At 28.7% G+C, this 22,511-nt stretch overlaps 1 protein-coding gene across 1 annotated transcript; it reads right to left on the bottom strand.

Annotated features, from left to right (window-relative positions):
* Positions 1-10,690: 10,690 nt before the first annotated feature.
* LOC114406362 (auxin-induced in root cultures protein 12-like) lies at positions 10,691-11,865 on the bottom strand. The gene has a single exon (XM_028369050.1). The coding sequence runs from the start codon at positions 11,704-11,706 to the stop codon at positions 10,972-10,974; it is 735 nt and encodes a 244-aa protein (XP_028224851.1). The 5' UTR covers positions 11,707-11,865; the 3' UTR covers positions 10,691-10,971.
* Between the last annotated feature and the right edge of the window lie 10,646 nt (positions 11,866-22,511).

Raw genomic sequence — 22,511 nt, 5'->3', positions numbered from 1 at the left:
CAAATTCAAGTGAAATTTGAATAGAGATTGAAATTTCCCTCCAATTTTGTGTGACACTTAGGCTATAAATAGAGGTTTTGTGTGCGCATTTTTTCAACTTTGATCATTTGAGAATTACACTTCAAAGTTCAAACCTCATTTTTGGCATAAAATTTCATGCTCCTTCTCTCCTTCTCCCTCCACTCATCTTCTCCTACCTTCAAGCTCTTATCCATGGCTTCCTATGGTGGTGAGCTTGTTCTTGACTCATCTTATCCTTAAAGTGGCATCTCCAATCATCTTTTTTCCTTCTCCATTCAGTCAAATCACTTTAATTCCATGTTCTTCATCTTCTTCTCCATGTATCTCCTCTATTGTCTTGTGGTTTGGTGCTGTTTAGAGTAGATTCAAAAAAATAAATCGATTAAATCTTAGATCTACACCTGTTCTTATATTTCTATGGTTCAAATTTTATAAATCTACTCTTGAATCATGTTTTTGTGTTGATTTTAGGTTCTATCATTTTTTAGTTATAATCTTCTTGTGCTGAACCTTTAGATCTCAATTTTCTTGCAAAATATTGATTAGAAAAGAAAACACAAAAATCTAAGTGTAAATCACTTCGTTCATGTTGTCTTACAGTCATGTTTAGTCATAATAATTGTCACATTATGTTCTAAGTTTATGTTCAATTTTGACTTTGTTGTTTAATTCTAGATACATTTGTTCATGTATTCTTGCAATTCTTAGCCTATCATTTAAATTTTGAGCCTAATTCATGCATGTTATTTAGTTCATAACATGTTCTAAATCAATTCCTAGAAGTAATCTTGTTGTTGAACTTTTTTTTTTGTTTTCTAAGTTTCCTATATGATGCTTATGAAGAAATTGAGTTGTGGTGCTGAGTTGTGGCTGGATTTGCGAATCAAAATAAGACTTAAGCTCTCTTGAATTGTGTTATTCAAGATAATTGAGCATAAGAAAACACAAATTATAACTACCCAAGCCTTAAGAAACATAAACACTACTCTTGATTTCTAGGTTGAAATTTTGGTTGTTGTTAGTTTTGGCACACTGTGTTCTTAACTCTTCCATGGCTTGAATACTTCAAATTTTGAGCTGAATTTTCTAGACATCTGAACAAAATTATATATAAAAAAAAGAACCAAGTGATTTGGATGAAAGGAAAAAATAAGAAAAATCACACCAGTTGGCAGGAAAATCAGTGTCCAGAAAAAAAAGTGAAAGGGAAGTGTGCTTGTTGTTTTGGCTCAAAATTTGTTCTATAATTGGTGCCTATTTTATACCAATCTTAGTTCTTTTGTTCTAAAATTTCAATTGAAAATTAGTGTGAAAAAAGTGTCAAAACTAGAGGTTTCTTGAGTCTTTTTTTTTTTACTCTACTCTAGAGCCATTCTAGGTTTCTCTTTGAGTCCTAGTTTGCTTTTATGTGCTTTTCATTACTTTAATTGTTGAATAATCCTTGAAAATTTATCTTGTTAAAACTCTATTGGTTTAGCTTTCATTTCAGTTTTTGGTCTTTGGTTATTACTTGTCTCTTTGTTTCCTTGTTTGTGAGTTGCCATATAGGAAATTGGAAAGAAGGATTTGTGTCATCCCTTGAAGAATTTGAGTCAAGAAGCGAGGGGCCAACCACCTTAAGATCTTTTGGACTAAGAAGCACTCCAAATTGAGTGAAACACCAAAGAGAGAAGAACCACAAACATTGAGGACTTTTTTGTAACTTTGTAATTGGCAATTTACTTACCTTAATTGCTTTCAAATTTTGTAACAAAAAAGGCCTTTCATTGGAAGTGTGTTGGGAGCCTCCAATAGGTTACCAAACTTTCATTTGCGTGTAATAGTTTTAGGCTATTTTTCCCTTAGGATAATGAGTGTTTTGTTGGGAACCTTAAATGTGGTTATCCAAGCACTCTTAGGATCCGCCTAGTTTACATTTCTTGCACTTTAATTTCTTGCTTACTTTCATAGCTTATTTTCTTTACTAGTCACACCTAGTTTATCTTGTTATTGCATAATACTTTCTTCTTGATTATCACGCTTATCTTGAGTTCTTTTGAACCCTAGCTTATACCTTTGGCAAACCCCCAACAAGAAAGAACCACAACTTAGAAACCAACATGAGTCATCATTCATCTAGTGTTAATGATGAGGGTACTAGTCATAAGGACCCTCTATCTAGAGTCTTAGATGAGTTGAGTTCCCTCAAGTTATGGAAAGAAAAACTAGAAAGAAAAGAAAAAGGAAAAGAGAGGATAGAAATAAATCAAGATGAGAGGAAACAAATAAGGGCAGAAGAAAGAATACAAATACTAAAAGAGTTATGAAAAAAAAACATGTCTCCTATAGTAGTCATATAACTCTTGCAAGAGCCTAAGTGAAGAACTTCATGACTATTATGAAGGAAGGCATAGGTCACATCTTAGACTTCACTCCTATAGCAAAGAAAAGGAAAGAAAGCCTCAAGATGCTAACATTAACCTCCCATACTTCCATGGGAAGAACAATGTAGAGGCTTACTTAGATTGAGAAATAACGGTAGAGCAACAACTTAAAAGAAATCTACTTCAAAATCTTATGGCTCTCACTCTTATCCAAAGAAAGACCAAGGTCAAGGCATCTTAGGGGTGACACCTTCTAAGCCCAAAGATGATAAGGGGAAGACAATAGAAAAGCAACCCCCTAAGGCTAGTATGCAAAAGAAGACTAGCTCTATAAAGTGCTTTAAATGTCTTGGAAGAGGACACATTACTTCTGAATGCCCCACCATGAAAATTATGATTATGAGGGGCCAAGACATTTATAGTAGCCAAAATGAGGCTACTACTTCACCTTCCTCTAGTGAAAGTGAAGAAGCAAGAGGGGAAGAATCTAGTGAAGAAATCTACCCCCAAGAAAAAGGATAACCTTTAATGGTTAAGGAGAATTGTAAGGAGATAAGTGTCTCCCCCAAGAGGTTAGCTAAGAAGGAAAGTCATTTTGCAATAAAGACAAACATTAAAGAAACTTTCCTTCTTAGACAACCTCTACATCTTCTTCTTTGTAAAAAGACACTTGTTAGCACTACCACACCTCTTGGGTTTGAGGTTATTCCTCAAGTAAAGGAGTTGTTGGATAAGGGTTTGGTTCGTAAAAGCTTAAATCCTTGTGCTCTATTGGTTTCCAAAATAGGTGATATGATGAATGTGTTGAGTGGTGCAACCCTCTTTTGTGAAATCGTTCATGCATCCAACATCTTCATGATTCGTGTACATAGGGACTCATTAGGTAAGTTTGTTCTTATTTTTAGTTTCAATACAAACTTAGGTGCTCATATGGGACACCCTAGGTTTATCGTACTTTTTGGTAGGAATAATCAACATGAAAATACATAAAAAGGTATGTTTTATTGCATTACTTTCCTTAATTTTTTAAATAGTGATCATGGGGTTCTCACGGACCCTAAGAGAATAAAGGCCATTCCTGAGTGGCCTACTCCACAAAGTATAAGGAAAATTTGGGGCTTCCATGACTTAAACTTTTACAAAAGGTTTGTCCCATATTTTTTTATACTTGTAGCACCACTCATTGAGTTGGTGAGGAACCATGTTCCTTCATGGGAAGATGCCCAGGAAAGGGGTTTTCAAACCTTATCCTATTCCAACATACCAAACACCACTAATATATATGTTTTTATTCTTTTTACACGTGTTGAGGGAAGAAGCCCATAATTTCAAAAACCTCTGGATTTGAGGTCAAATTCTTTTCAAGAAGGAGGGAATGATGCAATCTTACCCCCAAGGGCATTGGATAGAAAACTCCAAGAAGATTGGGCCAGAGATGCAAGAGAAGGATGTAGGGTTCTCATGAGTCTTAGGGTAGATTTTGGACCCATGGGCTAAGTATGATCCCACTTATTTTTGTACATATTATATTAAGGTTTCATTATTTTTGGGCCTTGTATTTAGGGCTCCATAGTGTAGGGAGGGTACCCTAGTAATGTAGAATTTTTCAGTCCTTGTATTTTAGGGCACCTAGACTAGTTTTTATATTAGGAGTAGTTTTGTAATTTCACATGCATTAAGTGCACTATTTGATGTGTGTGTTGGGAGATAAATTTAATTGCATTGGGAGAAGTCTAATCCAATTAAATTTTGGACCATCTTATGGGGGAGGAGGTGAGCATTTGCCTGCACTCCATTGTCACATTATATAGTCACATTTTGTACGTGTCCTTCACGCTTTACATGCCTCATGACACCTAAGCACACTTAATGGAAAATCTTGGACTTGAGCTTGGATTAGTGGGCTTAACCATAGCTAAAATTCACTAATCATAATTAGTGAAATTTTGGCTCTAAATTTGGTTCCACAAATTCAAATTCAAATTCAAGTGAAATTTGAATAGAAATTCAAATTTTCCTCCAATTTTGTGTGACACTTAAACTATAAATAGAGGTCTTGTGTGTGTATTTTTTCAACTTTTATCATTTGAGAATTACACTTCAAAGTTCAGACCTCATTTTAGGAATAAAATTTCGTGCTCCTTCTCTCCTTCTCCCTTCACTCATCTTGTCCTACTTTCAAGCTCTTATTCAGGACTTCCTATGGTGATGAGCTTGTTCTTGACCCATCTTCTCCTTGAAGTGGCGTCTCCAATTATCTTTTTTACTTCTCCGTTTCGCTATCATTGATCTTCAAGAAACAAATAACTTCATTGATGAAGAAGATCCAAGACTTATAAAGTTCTATATGGAGCTACATTCCTATCTTCTATTAACTATCTTTTTAGTTTTTAATTTTTTTCTGTTGTTTTTATTCTTTTATTTTATTTTATTTTTTGCTCTTACTAAGAGTAATGTAAGGATGGAAAAAATAAGGAATTAAAAATAAAAACAAAATATAAGTTAAAAAATAGATTTAAAAAGTTTAAATTAAAAAAAGAAATCTATCGTAATAATGAAAGAGCTATATAATTAAGGGAGTCTAACTGCCTCAAAAAATATAATTGAATTAGTTAAACAAAATATATGAATGTTGTAAATCTACTTATATTATATTTAATTTTTATGATTTTTTTTCTGCTTTAACTTCTTTGCTTTTGTGTGCATCTATAAGACTTCGTTGCTTTCGCAAAGTACATGTCTGCATGATGTTAGGCAACTATGCTAAGAAAGAAAGAAAAAAAAAAAAAAACAAGAGGCAGAGAGAGAATATGAAATTTGATATTGACTTTTGATGTTTGAGATTCAATGGCCGACGGCCTTAGGTTGATGTTGCCACCCATGCCTTAAGCCATTTTCCTTTCCATTGCATGTGAACTCACTAAGGACGAAACGTTCACTAAACAACATAATTATTCATGCCCTTGTCCCCTTCTTGTTTTGAGTCTTTGTTCTGTCCAAAGTTCAAACCAAATTCTTCACAGCCACACAAAAACACTACACCCAATTTCATCTTGGTACATTCACATGGGACTTCGAGAGAGTGCTTATCAATTAAGCACTCTCATTATCCCATCCCAGATGTTTATTTGTATTTCCTCTCCCTCAAAATGATTTCAATTTTAACCTTTTAAAAGAAATTCAAATTAATTAATATTTTCACTTTTCAATGAAATCTTTAAACATTTATTCTAATTATTTTGAATAATAAATAATATTGTCTTGAGAGACTTAATAATATATTTATTAAAATTAAAAGAGAGAATAAGGATACTGTATAAAAATTATTCTCTAATAAATGCTAATTATCTTGGAATATTTGTTTATTGATCTATCTAAAAAAACTTTAAATGTTAATGGTTTTTAAACGGAGGGAGTACTATTTTTATTTAATTAATTTTTGTTTAAAATATCATTTGCCTTGAAATTTATGTGAGTTTTAATTAATACGGGACATGTTCGCTAACAAAATGACAATAAACACTCCCCATTCATATATGTGGTTCCTACTTTTTATTTTTCTTCGTTTCATTCTAGTCTAGCGTTCTATGTTGTATCTAAACATACAACTACTCATTTATATAGAAATTGTGACATAATTTGTGTGGAGACCTTAAAATAGAACCTATTGTAGTTTCACAAACATGAGAAAATCTTGAATTCACTTTCAAAATAAATGATTATTTTTTTCATAACCTTTTCCATTTATCAAGAAAAGAGACATTGACTAATTTAAATTTCAGTAAGAAAGTAAATAAAATCTAACAAAAAATTATTTTTTATCAATGGTCAAATTGGATAATATTTGAACAACTTAATTTTAACTTACATTAACAATCACTTATGTTCAATCACTTGATTAAATGTATATGTTTAGATACAAGTATAATCATTTCAAATTGATTTTTTTTTATTGTTACTACAATAAAGCAACTCTTTGTTGCTTCTATTTTTTTTTAATGATCTTGGTAATCAATGTCATCATGTAATTGATTAAGGAACTAAAAGAGAAAAATATTTACTTCTTCTATTCCTATTTATAAAATTCAAATTTAAAATGATGTTTGTTTTTTTTATAATACTTGATTTACAATATTTTTTGTATTAATTATTTTTAAATTAAAAATACTTCTTATTAAAAAAGAGAGAATATATTAACAAATAATTAAAAAAGAAAGAAATATTAATGACAAGAATAATTTTGATATTATAAATTTAACATAAATTTATTGATATCAACTAAATTAATTATTTTTTTAATCTTGATTAATTAGGTAAATGACTCATATATATATATATATATATATATATAGAAAAGAAAATATATTGTATAAATCATGATAAAGCATAAAAAAACATAATGGGCAGTGTAATTTTCTGCCTTCTAAATTATTTATACTTTAAGTTTTTTAATTAATATTCCTAGGACACTAATCAGTATTTGAATTTTTTTTAATCAATGCTGCTCGAATTAATTCATAAGTATTTTCAAACACTTAAAATTATGCTAAATTATACACTTATCACCTTGAACAAAGACATAAATTAATTTCAAAATGGAATGGGGAGGGGGGTTGACTTTAATATAACAGTTAAAAGAGTAATTACATCATGAATAAGATAAAGAAAACGAGATACATACGCAAAAAGCTTGTAATTGTAAGTCAGGTTAAACGACCGAAAGGGGGCAAATATTAATTATAATTTGAGTTCAATTTTGAATTATTACCAAAAATAGAATAAATTATAATATAATGTATAAGGTTTGAGTTGAAAGTCGTCATTGATATTACGATTTTTATTTTGTTAACTAAAGTCAAAAACTTTTTTACAATTTATTTTATTTTTTAATTTTATGACTTCTAAGTGGTAGGATTTTACTTTTTTTACTACTTTAAAGTCATTTTTTATTTTTTTTAGAAGCCGTAAATTTAAGACTTCTATTTTTTCATATATATATTTTTTTAAATGTAAATATTTTTTTAATTTAATTATTTAATAAATAAATATTTTTTTACTTTTTGTAGTTTTATTTAATATTTTTATATAATTTTTATATGGTTTTATTTAATATTTTACATATTTTTTTGAATATTTTTTATTTAATATATTTTCTATTTTAATTATTTTACATATTATCTATATTTTTATATTATTTTATTTAATATATTTTCTATATTTAATATTTTCTATATTTTTTAATAATATTAAGGATTTTATTTATTTTGTAAATTAAAAAATAATGCAAAAGACTTAAATTTAAATAAAAGTGTGAATACCATTTATTTAAGTGTTTTGTATTTTTTAATTTAAAAATAAACAAAAATTCTTAACATTAATAAAAAAATATAGAAAATATATTAAATAAAAATTATTGAAAAATATATAAAATATTAAATAAAACCATATAATATATATATAATATTAAATAAAACTAAAAAAAGTAAAAAAAAAATTATTAAATAAATAAATTAAAAAATTATTTACATTTTAAAAAAATATACGAAAAACAAAAAAAAATATAAGTCATAAATGAATGACTTCTAAAAAAACAATAAAGTCGTAAAAAATAATAAAAGAAAGCCCTACATCTTATAAGTCATAATATAAAATAAAAAATACATGAAGTCCAAAAAATTTATAAATTTAGGTAAAATAAATAAATAAAAATCGTAACATTAATTACAACTTTTAACTTAGAAGTAGTAACGGCTTATCCCATCTTAGATCATGATAACTAATAAAAAAATTTGCCCCCAAGGTCTTTTAGCCTGTAAGTTACAACAACCCACTTGGAGCAACGGATATATAGGAAGAAAAGTAACGCACAAATAATTCAATGCAATAAATCTCCTCACTCACTTGGTCTTCACATATGAAATATTTATTAGGATATTAGTTAATAAAATAAAAGAATAAAATATTTATTATAAAGATCATCGAAAAATCTAAAAAAAAAAAATATAGACAACACAATTTATATATTTAATAAAAAGAATTTTTCTTTTAGTTTTTTTAATTAATTAACATTTATCATTTTTTTATGAAGTAGTCACATTTATTTAGTAGCCATTGTTACAGAGTTACCAAAGCAATTTCCCTGTTAATTTTTTGGTTAAATTGGACCTCAATGTCCAAGTTCATTAAAATAGAAGAGACAAATTAGTAGAAATTTGAACTCTAAAATATCACTATCTCCAGGCCCTGTTCATTAAAATAGAAGAGATAGTTTGGTACGAAGTTGAAACTCTAAAATCACTAGCTCCAACTTTTAGTTCATTAAAATGGAATATTTCATTTCAGAATTTTTATTTTTATTTTTAGAATAGAGTTAGAACTCTAATATCACTATCATTAGTATATAGATAATACTCAAATCTTAAAGATTATAATGAGCTTCGATACTTGTAAAGAGAATCATGCCAGTAACTAAGCCTGGTCTGATTTTAAAATAAAAATCCTATACAATTTTAAAGAAATAATGCATGAGATATAAGTCATTCTTTTAATTTTAATATTAAATGTTTTTTATCATACAAAAGAGAAGAGGCAAACATAAAACAATAATATGAGATTAAGATCTGCACAGGGTGCAGTTGTTTTTCAAACTGCAGAAGACCCATTTCCCACGAGGAGGATCTATGACTTCTATCAGTATTAATTTAAATTTAAATTTATATAAAGACGTAAATAAAAATTACTGCTATAAATGGCTTGAGGATAACATTACTCGTTAGAAAATGTACATTCAAACAGCCTTATTAAAGAAATAAAGAGAGAGGTAGAACCGTGTCATCAATTGCAAAATTCTGCAGCCTTATAGTAGTAACATTTAACTAACCTTTTTAACACTAGCAATATCTTTTTTATAGAGCAAATTAATCCGACAAGCATGAGGTTTCGTGAGATTAAACTAAATAAAAGTTTCGGGTTTTTTTTTTCTGTTCTTACACTAATTCTTTTATTTAGTTAAAAATTATTACTTAAACACTTTTTATGCATTATCCTAGCTCTCTTAATTAGTTACAAATATGAAAAAAAAATGCTATTTCTTTTTTCTACTCATAACGGTATTAGTAGGAATTAGTTTTGTATTGAAAGTAGTGAATAATTTTTATCCGTGATCTCAAAAAGTCTCTCCTCCTGGCCGATCAAGTAATTTACTTGAAAAGTCTCTACTCGTGGCCGATAAATTCGTGGCCGATTAAGTAATTTACTCGAAAAGTCTCTACTCGTGGCTGATAAATTTAATTATGCTAAAGTGGAAAATTTTATCTTTTACTAGAAGGATAAAGATAAACCTTAAAATAAAAAATAGTCTATTATTAGAAGAAAGATAAAATAAAATTACATATTTTCTTAATTATATTATCTTGAAAAAAAACAATATTTTATCATCCAATCTTACCTCTATAAAATTATGTAAATCAAATACCACATCGTGATACTTGCATGTCTACCTGCCTCTGCCTCTAACCTGATCGTCAAAAGTGTCAGCAGATAAGTTAACTATATTGTAAACCTTAAAAATAAACAAAAGAATACTTATACAATCTCCCAAAACAACCAAAAAGATTGATGTTAATTTACTTTCTTTTATATAAAAATTGTAAAATTACTTTAACATAGAATAAACACAAATTATAATGTTTTCATCATATCAACATCTCGAAAATCAAAACGTCTAACAACTACAATATCGTATAAAATGAGTTATCCGACTTATAGAAACACAAATTTAAAATTTTATTTTTTTCTATTTTCCTTCCAATTCAAATTTCAAATGTTTTCTTTTCACTCCACTCTGTTTCCCTCATTCCAAACGTAAGGTAAATAAACTTTCCGGATTTTTTTCTGTTCTCACACTAATTCTTTTATTTAGTTAAAAAAATTATTGCATTAACAATTTTTATACATTAATCTAACTCTCTAAATTTATTTACAAATATGAAAAAAAAATGTTCTAAACCTTTAAAAAAAAACAAAAGAATACTTATGCGATCTCCCTAAGACTTTGTTTGTTTTAAAGAATAAAAATAATATACTAAAGAAATTTTATATTATATCCCGACTTAAACATCTTTAAGTTCTAGTTTAATTTTTTTAAAAATAAATTATTTCTCATTTATAAACCAAAACCCACCCTAAACCTAAAAAATATATCATGTAATTTACTTTCTTTTATATAAAAATTGTAAAATTACTTTCCCATAAGATACACAGGAATTGGTATGTTATCATCATATCAACATCATCGAAACGAAACGGCTAGCAACTACAATATCCCTTAAAACGAAAAATCCGATTCCAATAACTACATGTTCATTCTAAAAGCAGAATTTGAATTTCTAACACAACAGGCACAACCCATCTACGGATCTACCATCCCCAAATAAAACCCCCAAAACGACGCGTACAGATTAAAAAAAAAAAAAAAACCTACAATACAACAAATATTAAAAAAAAATCCAAATGTCCCAGTACAGTAAAAATTATTGAATGACCCTGCTCCAGGGGGTAAAAGGTAAAACGGTGAAAAAGAATCACATCAAATAGCAACGACACCAATCATCAATGCGAAAACCAACCAAAAGTAAAACCCAACCCCAAAGCTCTCCCCAGCAGCACCGTTCTTCTTGTCCCCACCACTCGCGGGCGCAGTCGCGTTTTCGCCACTCGCTGGTGTAGTTGTGTTGGGCCCCACCAGCGCGACAGGGAACGCGGCCTTGGAGTCCGTATTCTTCTTTTCGAAGCTGTGGACCCCAGGCTTGCCCGCGGCCACGGGACCCACCTGCCACACGTGGCTGACGTTCCTCGCCGAATCGGGGATCTTGACGGAGCCGTAGATGGTTACGGCGCCGTTGGATTCTTCGGCCGCGAGGTCCCACGAGTCGAAGGTAAAGGCTTTGACTTCGTCGATGGCTTTGTAGGAGGTGAGGTTGTAGCGGCCGAGGGTGATGGCGGAGGCGGAGGCGGAGGAGGGGAAGGCGAGGAAGGCTTCGGCGCCGCGCATGCCATCGCCGGCGAGGTTGAGGCCCCAGGCGACCCAGCCGGAGCGGGAGGGAGGCTCGGCGGAGAAGGCGACGGAGAGGGAGCGGTTAGTGGCGTTGAAGGTGAAGTGGAGGGTGGCGCCGAGGGTGGGAAGGTTGGTGCAGTTGGCGTAGGTGCGGTTGAGCTTCTGGGAAGCGCAAGTGAGGGCAGAATGGGAAGGGGTGGAAAAGAGAGAAAATAGAATTATGAAGAGGGAAATGGTGGGTGTGAAGAGTAAATCATGGAATGCCATTGGTGTTGGGAGTGAAAAAAGAAGAACAATGGAAAGAGAAAAAAGTTAGGAAATTGAATGAAAAAGTCACTACTCACTAGTAGTAATGGATTTGGGAGTTGGAGTTGGAGAGTGGAGAGAGATATATAATGGAAGTGAGAGAGCGTGTGGAGAGCAGAAAGCTGGATTTGAAAGAAGAAAAAAAAGGGATTCGGGGGAGGATTTTTTGCCTTTCTGGTATAAAATATGTTTTTGGTATGCTATTATTATTATTCTGTTTTTTTTTTTCCTTTCTTTCCTTTTCTTTTTAGTAATAGTACAAAAGAAGAGTTTCATTCACCTGGTATAAGTTTTTACAATTTCAACTAATAACAAAATAACATGTATTTTTTTTATTAATTATCATGAAAGTCAATAGTTTTTATTATATAGTTTATAGTTACATGACATTATAAAAGTTTTATGTCATCAATGTATATATTATTTTTTTCAAAATAAAATAATTTATTTAATAATTATATAAGCAAGGATAGATCCAAAATTGTATTAAAGGGTGATTGGATTTTTTTTACACAATTATTCAACATTTAACTTTTAATAAATAATAAATTTAACAAAAATACTTATTATCAATTATATATGTAAAATTAGATATATAATCCATTTCTAAGAGAAAATTAAACGTATATCAACTCAAAAATATTTATTTTTTATATATTTTCTTTATTAGTATTTTTTCTTAAAGATTGCTATGAAAGAGTTTTTATATTATTATTTAGGTGGCTTTTACTCTCCCTTCTCATTATAATTATGGTTTTAGATTATTTTATAAAATAGAAAAAATTAATAAATATATGAAAGAGAATAATAATTTTATAAAATTAAATTATTCTTATTAATTTATTTTTTAGTTTTTGTGACTTATAACATTAATATTATAATAGATATAAGTAAAAAAAATAATGTTTCATTAAAAAAAGTTAAAATAACAAATAACAAGTATTTTTAGGATAAATTTGTATCTTATACCACAACTATTATAAGACAAAAAGAGAGTAATTGATATATACACATGAAAACAAAATTATATACTTTTTGGTCAGGTAAAGAAAAGTACTAAATCTTATTTAAATGATCTTACCTTCGTCCTTAAATATACTATTTTTTTTTAATTAAGTATAGTATTGTTTTGATTAATCCACGTCTTCTCTGAAAGTTAGTTGCTATAAAAATATTGATTAATTTAATTAATACCATTAGACTTTTTATAATTTTGTATTATTAAATAATTAAAATTTTAATAAAACTCTGACAAAAAAATAATATAGCAGGGAATAATTAAATTATTTCTTATTTCTCAACAAATTAAATTATTTCTATGAAAGAATAGCGTGTCAGTCTTATCAGTTTTTAAATATGAAAATTATGACCGTGACTTTGATTTTAAAATTGTCAAATTAATTCATTAATGTGTATTCCATGTGACTGTCAGTCAAATTAGTCTTAAGGATTCGTGATATGAAAACTAATATAGTTAAGCAAATGCACGTTCAAGAATCTTAAAAATATATCTTATCATTTAAAATTCAATTTGTTTAGTTCTATATTTTTCATGAACTAATTTAATATTGTACTGCAAATTCATTGCAGCTTTTGTGTTTTCTATTTTTCAGGTACACATTCATTTATTGGGTTTGAATATGATTTTTGTGATTTTGACCTGTCCTATTTTTGTTGGTAATGCGATTTACCTTTTGTGTATAATATGAAATAAATCATAAGTAATGAATCTCTTAAAATATTCTCACCCCTAAATAAAATAAAATGATGTGACTGATACTCAATTTTGGAAACTAAATATCATTTTAAGAGAAGAGAATTTCCACATTAACTCACCGGATTTTACTTTCTTTAATGATAAAAATTACTTGTACTAATTCTCCCTCTTATCAAAATTCTTGATGTTTTACTTTTTTATTTCAAAACTACTGGATGTTTAAATTATGTATGGGGAGTACTATTTTTCTAATTTTAAAAAATAAATTTAAAAATTTAGAAGAATAATAATTGATAAACATTTGAAATTTTTGTTTAGAAATTTTATATAATTAAAAACAATTATCTCAAATTTTACGTATTTTTCCAAATCATCTCTTCACCTAATTTTATTTTTGACAATGAATTATTATTTATTTGGAGGTAAAGAGAAATTTAATAAAATATATAAACAAAAAAAAAAGAAAAACTTGAATTAAGAAAATATACTTTTATATATCATTTAACTTGTAGAATGATCAAGCTGGTTAAGTGGAAGAATTAAGAAGAATTATAATATATTTATATTTGATGACTTTTATACATTTTTTAAATAATGATCAGAAAAGATGTTAGTTGGATTTAAAATCTGGAAAGGGATTGAATATATTCTTCAACTTATTTAATTTTCTAGATGAATGAAATCCATTAAAATCCAAATATCATCTTGAATAATCAAGATTTTCCTAAAAAACTTTTATCACAAGGATAATCTAACATAAGAAAAATAATTGTTTCTTATACAAAAACAGAGTTTTAATGGTCTATTCAATTACAATTATAAATACCAATTTAATTCAAGGTCAAGATCAACTCAATAATAAGAGATGGGATAAAGAGAATCAAGACAAAAGTTTATACTAATTCAATTCTCAAGAGAACCTACATCCAACTTGCTCGGTATAGAGAAATCACTTTACAAACACTATGCACAAGCACATGTCACAACTTTTATTCCTTTAAACCCTACAAGAGAAAAAAAAATATGAGTTGAATCCTTCACCTCAACAACCTTCTTGATAACCCTAACCAAGATCAGAGTCTAAGATAAAAATATAAGCAATGGAATGAATACACCTTTTGGTGTAGATGAAAAATCTCCAAGCTCAACCATGGTGTTCATCTTATGATGTTGAATGCAAGATCTTTGGCAAGATGATCTTCTCTAAATAAATTCCTTCTAAATCCTCTATGAGACTCTTTCTAATTGACATGTAAAATATCATCTCACAAAAGAGTTACACAAGGAAAATAACAAGATGATTATTTATAATAAAAATAGTCATAACCACCATAATCAATTATCAAACTCGAGTAATCGATTATTCTGTTTAGATACCCCTTGTTATGCATTTACATATTGTGGTAATCGATTGCAATAAGTTGGTAATTGATTATTTTGATTATCGAGAATAATCTTCCAATTGAAATTTGATATAATCGATAAAGAGTTTATGGTAATCAATTATTTTGCTTGCATTGTGTCATATTTACTTCTAGCATGTTGTTGCAATCGATTACAAATAAATGGTAATCGATTAATTCGCACAGAGAAAGAAAATTAAGATTTTAAGAATACTTGTAATCGATTACACATCCATGATAATCAATTATATGGCTCACAATGACTTCCTTCTCTTGAAAACAAGGTTAGTAATCGATTACTAAAACCTTGAAAACATAAACGGTTCGGGGGTTATTTGTGAAAACATGTTTCCTCCTTATTTCTCCTTCATTTGTAAATAATTTGCAAAATTGGTTGAGGGCTTTTGTAGATTGGAGGATTTTGAAAAAAACCCATGCTAGAACATGTATTTTCACTCCAAAACAAGAGAGTAATTATACAAAAACAAGATTATAGATTTGTCTGCCAAACATAATTTTCCGGTTTGCATCTTTCCTTGATTTCTCACTTGGTTTTACACGATTTGTAAAACTAGTTGAGGGCTTTTCTTCCTTTAGCATAGACGACCAAAATGACATCCCACACCCATATTTTCATTTCTAGATCCAATTGAATCAATTCGCAAGTCGAATTCAATTGTGTTGCCCACTTGCGGGTGCAAGTGTGGGGCGTGCCCCCATTCCAAGCCCATTTTTATTCGTTTTGTTGCAGATATTATTTATTTAATATTTTGAGACTATTGATGATTTTTTCTAGATTTTTGGGCATTAGAAAATATTTATTTGATTAATTCGAGACTTAATTTGGGATTTTTAATATTGTACTCTCAGATTTTGGAACTCATTTTTTTATGACACTTCCCTACGATTTTAGTTATTTTCTAGTTTGGGGTACTCTCTCTAGTATTGTGTCACTCTTGAAAAATTAATTAGAGGTCATTTTATTATTATATAGTATGCATGATAAAAAAAAATATCATTCTCTTGTGCATAATTTTTCTCCCTTGATTTGCATTACTATAACTCGCCTATCGTGGGTATAGTGATGTGAATTTGTATGTTAGTTATACAATTATGCATGACATAAATTATCAATTTTGTGATAAACATAATTTTCTCTTAATTTATATAATTGTAATCTTACTTATCTTGGGTACATTTATGTAAATTTTGTGTTGATTCAATCATATTAATAGTAATTGTACTCTATCGGTATATTACTATTAGTGTAATTTGTTGTTCCATAATGTACTTCCCTTTGTTTATGTTAATCAATTTCTTGATACCCTATCCGTATTAGGATCTTCGTAATATGAGTTACAATATATTGTATTATTGTCTCATTTGCGTAAGGACTTTTTTTTTACTGAACTTTTCTTTGAAGTCACATAATATTTAGTGGTGTTAAATTTATCTCTCTAATTTTGTCAAAACTTTGAATGAAATAAACTGCAAGACATAAAATTTTCCTTAAGCACTATTTATTGGAGTTAGTCACAAATTTTTTCTTCTTTGTCATAATTTGGGTCAAAGATTATTTGCTTTAAATCAAATTAATGTGTAGTGAATTGTGTATTACTTTATGTCATTTGTCTATATTATGTAAATCTAAATTTGACATAATTTAATGTTTTGATTTACATTGTGTTTTTCACTACTATATGGTCAAATCTAAAACTCATTTTCTTCATTTGTGACAAACATGTGTCAAGTATATTTTCTCTGATCATGTGCCTTGGTCAAATAAATTTTGGATTTAATAAAAAAATAATATTTGTTTTAATTGAATGGTGCAATTGTGCATTATTTAAAATATTTTATGCCAAGATACTCCAATGTCAGGATTAAATTATTTGTTGTCTTGTTGATAAATTAAGTGTTCATTAATTAAATATTGAAGATATATCTATTAACAAATCTTTAAGGCAATTATGAACCATATCATTCATGTATCGTATATGAATGATGTTTATAATGTCTGGAGCAATTCTCTTGAGATGACAATATATACTCTTTATGTCCTCAAAGTTCATTTGGTCTTGTACAAAAGGATGAGTCAAGTTGATTTATATTTAGAGTTTTTCTCTTAAAATGACATTACATACTTTTAAGTCATTAAAACTCATTGGTCTTGTGCATAAAGATGAGTGACACTATAAGATTTATTGTAAAATCTTTTAACTTAATATATGATTTTATACATGGATAAATTTATAAATAAATTATTCTTATCGAGATTTTAAATATGCAGTCATATACAAGAGTGTCATTGTTTTAAAAAAATTTCTAGTTGAACTTTACAAATTATCTTTTTTCTTGTTATAATACATCATCTCATAACCATACTCTAACTCTAATAATTTAGTGGAAGTGTTTTGTGTTTTATTTTCTAGAGTTCTATTTTGAGATGAAAATAGAATTGTTTTGTGTAGTTTTTTTATTCTTGACTCAATCAAGTAAAACCAATAACTTTGTTATTGTACTCTTTCAAATATAGAGATAATAAAATTAATATCATTATTCTTACGATGATAAAGTCGTGTTTATTACATGCTATGTGAAAATTTTATTAAGAATGTTGTGGTTTTCTTTGAATATGACTATTGTTGAATATCATATTCTATTTGGCATAATTGTTGACAATTTGCATGATTATATTAATGATAATTATACCATATCGATGTGTTATTATTGTTATAATTTGTTGAGATATAATGCCTCATATTTGTTTGAGTACCCAATCACTATTGAAGTTTTTTCTTAACTATATAAATTTTTCTTGTGCATTATAATATTATGTTTCTTATTTAATGTGTTTTGAGATTCTAGAAAGAGATCTCAACAAATAAGAATTTGTCTCTATAAAGGCATGCTTTGGCTATATTTATATGGAACCGTTTAACTCTTTGAGTATGTGACGATTTACGCTCATGTTTCCTTGTTCCATACTAGTCTCTTTGTCTAACTTTTATTAATTGGACATTTTTTAAGCAATCCAATATTTATTTTATGCAGTTGCCTATTGCGATGCAAATTTATTTAATGAAATATTTTATAGAAACATATTGTTATCATGTGGGTAGTGGACATACCCTATCGGTATGACATTGGTTGTTGATATGATTGTAGTATGATAAAGAAACTAGTTGGATTTTGTTTAGCCCTTTGGGCATTTTTTTCTTGAATTCATTAAGTCAATTGTTTTTCATTATCAAGTGGGGGATCTTACATATTGAAAGTAATGTCCGATAAATGAAATTGTATTGATACAAGATCTCTACCTCAAATGCCTAATTAATGATACATAAGGAACCAAATTTAGTTGTTTTGATAAAATGGTTTTCTTGTCACATACTATTTGTGATCACTTTGTTGTTAGGACCTACATTAATGATTTTGTGTTAGCCTCTTATAGAATATTGTTTTGTGTGATGACTCTCAGTATTAACTCTCTATTATCATATGTTATTAGTGGACAATTCTTGTCAAGAAAATATAGGAATCCCAAATGTTAAAAAATTAATTTCTCTATGCCATATTTTTGTACTATTACTTATGGTATTTTGAATTGTAATTTTGTTGAAGTTATATATATATATATATATATATATATATATATATATATATATATATATATATATATATATATATATATATATTAATTTGGGATATATAGATAAACCTATGTCCATTATAGTTTGTGATGAGAGTTATAGACTATTCATTATTATATCCTTAATAATTTGTTAAGTATAGGTCTCATGCACTTTCGTTGTGTGTAACCAAATGTTTCACTTAAGTGTGTGAATATTGTTTAAAATTATAGCATTTGATTTTATGTTGAGTGAACAATTGAAAACTTACAAATGATCCTATACTCTACTTCAAAATATTAGGGGAATTTTTTATCTCAGTCATGGTTACTTTGTTTATGTGATCCTTTTGAGGGTCAATATTCTTTGAGGATTAACATGTGGTTAACTATGAAACTCTTTTGTAAAACTATGTAATTGTTAATTGAATTGTATGTTGGGTTTCATATTCTTGCTTTTAACCACTTCTCTCATTAATCTTACACCACTCTACTTATTTCTAATACTTAATTCTTTGAGAGAGAAAATAATGAATTTTGATTCACATTGAGTATTATATCATAGAGTTTTAATCCCACTATCATTAGAGTATTTCAATTTTAAGGGACTCTAATGAGAATCCTAATCTTATTTTGGTATATTAAGGATTAGTGGGAGTGTATAATCTTGTGTTGTGTCTCAAGACTTATCGAATTTGCATTGTCGTGTATTCTTGTGCACATTTAATGATCGTATGACATACTCTAAATGACTATTCTTGTCCTATTAAGTTGAGATACATAAAATTCCTTGTATCTTGGTAAGCATCTTTAGCCTATGCCAACACCATTTTGTTGGGAATTGCACAAATAGTCTTTTGGCATGCAATTATCTTATGTATCGCAATTATCTTATGTATCTCTTTTACTCTAAAATTCACATTTTGTTTGGTCAATATTTATAAATATACTGAAAATTCATTACTCCTATCGAGTATGATTTTCCACATTGTCAAGGTTCTTGTGACGATAGTACTCCTATCAAGTACAATTTTGCACCATTAACATACTTATATATTTTTTGTTTGGACCAATGATCTAAGTGCTTGCTCATTATTGACAATTTGTGGTCACGTTAATCTAGAGTATCGATCTATCTAAGCCAGATGTCTATGTCACCCAAGTAGGAAATTAACAATTTTCCTAATTGTCTATGGGTTTGCATCACTTATTTTGTGAAACTTAGATTAATTGAATGCTAAATATAGTAAGAGCATTTGTTGATTTAGCCTACATGTGGTCACTCTTGTTTTTGGGCTATCATGACCTCTTAGATGCATGTGGATTTCATTCTGGTCTTTACAACTTTTCAGACTTAAAGTGCTATGATCCATTGACCAAAGACTTTGGTATAGGAGCTTTCGATTTTCGATGTTTTTTTTTTTATATCTCACATGTGTTTGGTTAAGTCTTTTCATGTTTTGGGTTAGTGGGAGTCTGAAAAATCAATCATGAGATATGTATAAAGTAATATTGTCTCAATAACATATCTCTTGTAGCATTTTCAGATGCTCAAACCATTATAGAATATTTTACTGTTAAACTATGTAATTCCGTATAGTCTTTTCTTGTGAGAAATATGACTATATGGCTCTCGGGATGTGTATCCCTATTGGATATTATTTTATTACATTAGAGATTTTAGATTTTTTACATTCTTGTTGACATATGGTTGAAATTGTCATTCTAGCCTTGATGATTATATTATTGGTTAATATTATCCAAGTTAGAGAATGTTAAAATATTTGTTGTGGATTAGTATTAATCAATAGGTAATACATTATCTTTTAGAATCTCTAATCAACAATTAAAGATATGATAATCATCATATGTTGATTACTAATTGTTTTATATAGGATTAAAGATAAGATTGACCATGAGATGAGTTGGGTCAATTATTCAGTAAATAACCCATTGAGAGGTCCCTACCCACTACTAGGGGATTAAAAATTTGTTATCTCATTAAGCAAATTTACACACTCTATGATTATTTTTCTCTTAGTCAAATTCTCTTAAACAGTCTCCTAGAAAGTGGACAATAATCCTCTTAAGATTAATTAAGAGTTTCCATTGTCAAGCCACACTCAAGGAGGATGAATGTGAATTCATGTCTTTGGTAATTTATTATTTTTTTATCACTATACTTAATATGCTATAATTTGTATTTATATATGTCAATTTTCTATAATTTTTCATCATATACAACACTGAATTTCTAACACCCATCACTATCATTATTGCAACAATGACCACCACCCCACCACCTTTGTAGATTGATTCAAGCTTCTCCGCCCACTCACTTGAAAGAATTTCCCAACAGCATACCAACAGGGGCCCGCATTCTTGTCCTCCTCCCTAGCGTTGGATCTCTCCCACACGCCACTGCAGCGACAAAAGCAGTCGCAACACGATGTTGGCGCCGTGGCGATCTTGCAAGAGAGTCTTTTTGGGTTAAGTGCCAACTTTGAAGAGGGAGAGAAGGAAAATAACATGTAATACATGCCAAGATCTAAATCGTTATTATGATCAAATGGTTGAAATATTTTCTATTAGACACTCTCTAGTTTTGTCTTATGGGAGAAAATTCGTTTCCCATTATATAATAATTAACTTATTAAATAAATTTAATATTCATTTTATTTTATCATTACATTAATTATAATGATTAATTTTTTTAGTCAATTAATTTAATAAATCACCATTGATTTATAAATCTACTGTTTGTGCCAAATTATTTAAAAAATGGATTAGTAAATGAGAAATTGAACCAATCTCCATACTCTCTATACTCCTTCTATTATGTCCCCATGTCAATTACTAATAACGAATTATATTTTAAAGCATATCATAATGTGTTACAAAAAAATATCATAATGTATAGATCCTTTATTATGTGAGCATTTCAATCAAAATCTTTTCATTCTATTATGAAAGTCATGTTCGACAAAACTAATTGGAAGGTGAAAAACTATCTAGTAAGTGAAAGTTGAAAGTTGATAGCTTTTAAACTAGCTTATTAAATCATAAGTTCAATAAAACTAGTTGTTGAAATATATGAAAAATATAAAATGACATATTTAAAAAGGGTAATGAGAAAATTGAATAAATGTTTGAAGGATAAAAAATAATAAAATATAAAAACCTAAAAGCTAGTGTTTTAAAACATATTACTTCAAGTAACATTTAAAAAAATATTAGAAGCTACTTAAACTGATGGAGGTGCGACTATGCCATCTAATGATCCTTTACAAGGGATTGGGGGAGGAAAGAAAAGAAGAATCAAAGTTCATGAATTTTAGCCAACTTTTAGAATATGATTTATTTTCATTTTTAATTTCATTTTGGGCCTATTTTTAGACTTTTAATGGGTTGTCATGACCTTTTATTGTTAGTTTGAAGTCTTTTAATTATTATATCATTTATTGGGCCTTGGGCCTAAATTGGGATTATTAGCAGAAGTATAAATAAACTCTTTAAACACTTTGTTGGCATAATTTGAATATAATGAAATTTGAGAGTTTCTTTGTTGTGAGATCTTTTCCTTTGTTCAGACTTGATAGTGTTGGTTCTACCGGCAGGTCGAGGTTAGGGTCACACACCTTTTGATAACTTTGGTTCTACTTGCGGTTATGGTCAAATTGAGTTCTGTTTATACCTGTTTTCAAGGTGATCCTAAGTATTCTTTTATTTGATATGATAACTTCGGTTCTTGAGATTAAGTGTTATCTATCCTCTGTGTTTTCTTTTTCTCATTTTCTCTTTTGTTTGTTCTTTCCCTTTTGTTTAACTCTATATCATTATCTCGTCTTCTTTCATTTTATTTTTGTGAGTCTATTTTCTTTTCTAAACTCTCTTTAGTATCAATATCTTTTTATCTTCTTTTTTTATATATATTATCAAAAAAATTTGTATAAAAAAGAAAAAAATCCAATTTTCAAACTTGAAGCCAAAATTTTGTTACAATCCATATTTTGAT

Source organism: Glycine soja, chromosome 3 (assembly GCF_004193775.1).
Source record: "Glycine soja cultivar W05 chromosome 3, ASM419377v2, whole genome shotgun sequence".
Lineage (NCBI taxonomy): Eukaryota > Viridiplantae > Streptophyta > Magnoliopsida > Fabales > Fabaceae > Glycine > Glycine soja.
This window is presented reverse-complemented; position numbering and strand designations above follow the sequence as displayed.

What these genes read in the sequence shown, in the direction of transcription:
- LOC114406362 (XM_028369050.1), bottom strand. Translation starts at nt 11,706, where the DNA reads ATGGCATTCCATGATTTACTCTTCACACCCACCATTTCCCTCTTCATA.